This window comes from Chrysochloris asiatica, unplaced genomic scaffold (assembly GCF_000296735.1).
Source record: "Chrysochloris asiatica unplaced genomic scaffold, ChrAsi1.0 scaffold00043, whole genome shotgun sequence".
In the NCBI taxonomy this organism is placed as follows: domain Eukaryota; kingdom Metazoa; phylum Chordata; class Mammalia; order Afrosoricida; family Chrysochloridae; genus Chrysochloris; species Chrysochloris asiatica.
The window spans coordinates 3,724,800-3,730,770 of NW_006408561.1; the positions used below are offsets into that span (position 1 = coordinate 3,724,800).

General features: G+C 38.2%; 1 protein-coding gene across 1 annotated transcript in view; it reads right to left on the reverse strand.

Annotated features, from left to right (window-relative positions):
- Positions 1-5,971, reverse strand: part of IFT80 (intraflagellar transport 80 homolog (Chlamydomonas)) — a 175,242-nt gene that overhangs the window by 32,866 nt on the left and 136,405 nt on the right. Inside the window, exons 17-18 of the mRNA XM_006861852.1 lie at positions 4,112-4,201; positions 3,833-4,005 (exon numbers count right to left, since the gene is read on the reverse strand). Of these exons, the coding sequence (XP_006861914.1) occupies positions 3,833-4,005; positions 4,112-4,201 (263 nt within the window). The remainder of the gene's footprint in view (positions 1-3,832; positions 4,006-4,111; positions 4,202-5,971) is intronic.

A 5,971-nucleotide genomic window follows, 5' to 3' on the forward strand; every position in this document is an offset into this window, starting at 1 on the left:
AACCCTCTGGGGGTTTGTCCACTCACTAAGGTACCCCCTCTAATCACCAGAATGGAGGTGCACAGACAGCAAGAGGCCAATGAACAGACACACACACAAAAGAAGGAATATCCACACCTTTATCTCCAAGGTTTTGTCAGACATTAATCCGTGGAGGCTCTGATCCTTCCCCCACTTGGTTTCACTGCTTGGTCTCACCCAAGATGGTGGCTCTGGGCCACTTAGCCCAGCGGGTTAGAAAGCATGAGATTTCTTGCTTCCACTACAAATTCCACTGGCTATAAGCCTTCAAACTTTAAAAAAATATTCCTATATATGTGGTTCAGAGTTTTGGAACTGTCCCCTGAACCTGCTTCATCTGGTATTCTGTGTTATTGCTAATGGAGATCCTCACTGCACTTTTACCCTATCCCCCAGCAAGTCCCCCTTCTTTCTTTAAGTGCCTTTGAGTCAGTTCTTTCCAACTCAAAGCAACCATGTATAGGGTTTCCGAGTAGCTAGCTGCTGGTTTGAACTGCCAAGCTTGCAGTTAGCAATCCAGTGTTTATCCTATAGCGTCACATCACTAATCCCTCTAAATTTCACCCTCTAAGTATCTCTGTAATTCATACACTCTCTTCATCTCTATTACCCAGTCCAGATCCACTGCAAGTTCTAATTGGTATCCCTGCATCCATTCTGAGCTTGCCCAACCTATTCCACACTGCAGCTAGAAAAATGTTTTAAAAATATAACTCAGATCATGTTACTTCCCTCAAAAATCCTTCAGTGGTTTTCTATTGCTCTTAGAATAAAGTCTAAAATCTCAACTATGACCAACCTCATTTTCAGCTACTCTCTCTTGTTCTCTAAGCTTCATTGACCTTTTAGTTTCTCATACTCTCTTCCTCTTACATATGCATGCTCTTCACTCTAAAGGTCCCATCTAGTTAACTTCTACTTAAGCTTCAGATCTCAGTTTAAATGTTACTTCCTCAGAAAGACCTTTCATGGCTCTCTAAAATGTGACACTTCTGATGACATATCAAAATGTCTTCTCTAACACCAGCTGCAAATGCAGTTCTTCTGATCCAAATCACCCCAAACTCAGTCAGATCTTACAAGTTAAAGAGCATAATCCTTCAGACTGTTAAGTCTACCCAAGACATCAGTCACTAGATGCAAGTTCAAAAGTCCTACGGACACCTTTACTTCTAACTTGATAGCTACAAATTTGAGGTTCTCACTATACCCTCACTGGACACCAGCTGTGAAGTTAGGGGTCACTAGGATACCCTAAGCGTCACTAGGACATAGAACAAGGGAACACTGAATGGTTTAAAATTAGGAAAGGTGTGCACCAGGGTTGTATTCTTTCACCATACTTATTCAATCTGTATGCTGAACAAAATAATCAAGAGAAGCTGAATTATATGAAGAAAAATGTGGAATCAGGATTGAAGGAAGGCTCAGTGACAACTTGGGATATGTACGTGATACAACCTTGCTTGCTGAAAGCCAAGAGGACTTAAAATACTTATTGATGAATATCAAAGACCACAGTCTTTGGTATGGGTTGCACCTTAATGTGAAGAAAACAAAAATCATCACAACTGGACCAATAAATAACAGCAAGATAAATGGAGAAAAGATTGAAGTTGTCAAAGACTTCATTTTGCTTGGATCAACCATCAACACTCTCGGAAGCAGCAGTCAAGAAATCAAATGATGTGTTGCATTGGGCAAATCTGCTGCACAGACCTTTACAAAGTGTTCGAGAGCAAAGATGTCAGTCTGAGGACTAAGGTGCACCTGATGCAAGCCATGGTATTTTCAATAACCTCCTATGCATGTGAAAGTTGGACAGTGAATAAGGAACACCATAGAATAATTGATGCATTTGAATTGTGGTGTTGGAGGAGAATATTGAAAGTACCATGGACTGCCAAAAGAACAAACAGATCGGTGATGGAAGAAGTACAGCCAAAGTGGTTCTTGGAAGCCAGGATGGCCAAACTTCATCTCTCATACTTCAGACATATTGATAGGAGGGACCAGTCACTGGAGAAGGATATCATGTCTGGTAAAGTGGAGGGACAGAGAAAAAGAGGAAGACCCCCAGCGAGATGGATTGGCACAGTGGCAGCATCAATGGGCTCCAACATAGCAATGATTGTGAGGTTGGCCCAGTACTGGGCAGTGTTTCGTTCTGTAATGAAAAGGGTTGCTATGAGTCAGTACCAACTCGATGGCACCTAACAGCAACAACAATGAATCCTGGTGGAGTTCTGGTGTGGCATTGTGGGTTAATATGCCAGACTGCAAAGCCATTTGAACTGCAAGTCTGGCGGTTCAAGCTCACTGGCTGCTCCTAGAAAACCCTATACAGGGTCGCTATGAGTTGGAATTGACTTGACAGCACTTAACAACAACAACAATGAATCAGAATTGACTGATTGCAGAGTGTTAGTTGATAGGTTGGTTATATATAATTTTATATTACTTCCTGAATATAGTTTTAAAATATTATTCATGTTCTGTCTCTTTCCTAAATAGTTATCTCAATCCTTATGAATTAGGAATTAGTTGAAGACAAGAGACAGTGACTATTTCATTTTTGGACAGCCATAAACATCTTTCATGATCATTTGTTTAGTTAAACAATGATACTAATGAATCTATATATGCAAAGGGCACTCATATGATAATAATGAGTGGGTGAATTGAATGAACAGTATAGCTAATTAGTATAAACTTTAAATAGGCAATAGTATGTCAATCACATAATTAACCATCTGCTATTTTTTATTAGATCTATTCAAGGGGATAATTGAGATAGGATATGTATAAAAACTTTAAAATTAGAGAATTGTAAGTCAGGGTTCTTGTTATTGAAATACATAGATATCAGATTACTTTAAAGCCTAGAGAAAATGAAAGACATATGCCAATTTCATGGCATAGTAACTTCAGAAGTACATAAGCACTACAATCTTGTTCACAGACAACAACTCATTCTCTTAGGAATATGTCTAAGTGCTGTCAAGTCAGTTCCAACCCTGTATAGGATTCCTAAGGAGCAGCTAGTAAGTGAACGGCTGATGTTTCGTTCAAAAGACCTACAACGTTGTGGTCTAGTGCTTATCCTACAGTGCCACACCATGAGGAGAGGAACATAATATGTCATAAAGAGAGCGCAGCCGCAGCCTGTTATTCTGTCTCTGCAGTCTGTCCCAAAGTCTAATGTAGGAGGGAAGTTAATTACTGACCACATTTTCTTTTAAAATCCTTTCCTCCTTTGCATCACAAATCTCTCGTAGTTCTTCTTTTCTCTGCATGTTTGACTGCTTTATCCCAATCTTTCTGTGGATTTCTTTTCTTTCACCCATCCTATGGAGTCCTGGTGTGGCACTGTAGGATAAGCACTTGACCATAAGTGCTGATGACTCATAAATCTACATTTCTAGTTCATTCCTTTCTCCTCGTGAGGCCACCCAATCAACTATTATCACATAATTCTTAGCAAATACTTCCAATACCACATGGCCAAAACCCAAACTCACTACCTTCTCTATGAAATCTACTAATTGTATCACCATTTACTGAGTTACTCAAATTAGAAATTTGGGGAATATTCTAGATTCTGTTTTCTTCTTCAACTCATAAATTCTAATCAGTTACAAGGTCAGAAAAGATGTAAATTTATAATGGCTACAAATATAAATGTGAATAAATTCTTCTGTAGTATAAGAAATTATTAAGTACATTGAAAAATGTAATTTACTAAATTACAAGTGAAGGTATACATTAAGATTAATCAGGATTTAGAATTGATAAAAATCATTTTTATTACCTTTCCCAGTTGTAGAGATTAATATTGATCTGGATTGCTTGATAAACAAGGCCCGCCTGAAGAAGTACTATCTCAGCCTCCTGTATGTTCCCACTAAACATTAGCATGTGGGCCATTTTTGATTCTTTAGATGGAAGATTTTTTATAGAATTAATGTACTGAACCTTATCAATCTAAATAAAGAAAAGAAAAAATATTTGAATGGATAAGAACAAAAATGAAATTAATTATAGTAAGAAATACAAATACACATATACATATTAAACATTATTGACTTACTTCACCAATTGCTGCGTAGGCTATTTCTGCAGTAGCCATATCTCTGTTAGCAACTGACATAGCAGCCAGGCAAGCCCACAAGGTTTGTTCCTAAGATTAAACAGGAGAACAATGATCCCAACTATCAGGCCACACTGCCTTAAAATAAACCATGATTTAAATACCCATAATATAATTGCAAAGAAACCTCTGCTCTTAAGTTAAACACTTGGCTGCTACGGCTGGAGATTTGAACCCAACCAGTTGTTCCCTAAGAGAGAGGCATAACAACCTGCTCCTATGAAAATGACAGCCTAGAAAGTTCTACTCTGTCACATGGGTTAGCTTGGAGTTGAAATGGACTCAATGCCACCTAACAACAAAATTATATCTTAATTTTTAAAAATTACTGAGCATGGCACTGAAAAAAATGTATAGTAGTTAAACTAGTGATAAGGAAAACTCACTGTGGCCACTTTGGTACAATATTTTAACACAGAGAAAACTTATTTTGAAGAAAATTTTCATATCTAATTATCAAAGTCAACTTTTGAACTCAAAAAACAACTCATGGCAACAAACTCTCCAGTCTTTTTGAAAAGGTGTCAAAGAATATAACTTACAAAATCTCAGGGAGAATAAAAAAATATATATATCAGGGACATAATAAGGCTCTCTGACAGTAATATTGCACATTGCCACCTATAATCCAGTTAAAGAAAGAGCATCTAAAAGTCATCTCACAAAGGCTTATTCTAAAGGATGTTCAATTAAAGAATTCTGTGGTCAGACATGCTGAAAAACACTAGGCTCAATTAAGTTAGGAAACGCTCATCTAAAGCAGAGGTTTTTAACTGTAGCTGTGCAAAAGAATTATCTGAGAAACTTAAAAAAATATGCCTAGGCCTCACCCCAGATTTTTATAATCTCTGGGGGACCTGACTTTATAAGAGCTCCACAGAGGATTTTTATATGGGCCAGTAAGGAGGAACTGTTGTTGTATTATATAACGTGGAATTCTGACTCATAGCAAGAGTGTTGTTGTTGTTGAGTGCCACTGAGTCAGTTCTGGCCCATGGCTACCCTGTATAGGGATTCCAAATTTGAACCGCCAACCTTGTGGCTCAAACCAACTTTGCAGTCCAGCACATTAACCTAAACTGCCATACCAGGGTTCCTTAACAAAAGGAGAACTTCCCTATAGGGTTTCCTAGGCTGCAACCTTTACAGACCCACATGTGTGAAAGTTTGTCATTCTGTGGTGGCTTGAGTGTTACTGTGATGCTGGAGACTATGCCACTGGCATTTCAAATACCAGCAGAGTCACACATGGTGGATAGATTTCAGCAGAGCTGACTTTGTCAAGGATTCCATTCTACTTGGATCTGTAATATACACTCATGGACACACCAGTCAAGAAATCAGATGACACACTGCATTGGTAAATACTGCAAAAGACCTCTTTAAAGTGCTTAAGAGCAAATATGTCACTTTGAAGACTAAGGTATGCATGACCTAAGCCATAGTATTTTCAATCATCTCCTCTACAATTGAAAGCTAGACAATAAATAAGGAAGGTAGGAGAAAAATTGGTGCCTTTGAATTCTGGTGCTGGCCAAGAATATTGAAAGTACCATGGACTGCCAGTAGAACAAGTCTATCTTGGAAGAAGTATAACCAGAATGCTCCTAGAAAGTAAAAAGAGTGACTTTGTCCCATGTACTTTGGACATGAGAAAAAAGGAGGGACCAGTCAGTCCCTGGAGAAGGACATTGTGCATGGTAAAGTGAAGGGAAGGTCAGTAAAAAAAAAAAAAAGAAGAACCCCAATGAGATTTATTGACACAGTGGCTGCAATAATGGGCTCAAATATAAGAATTAT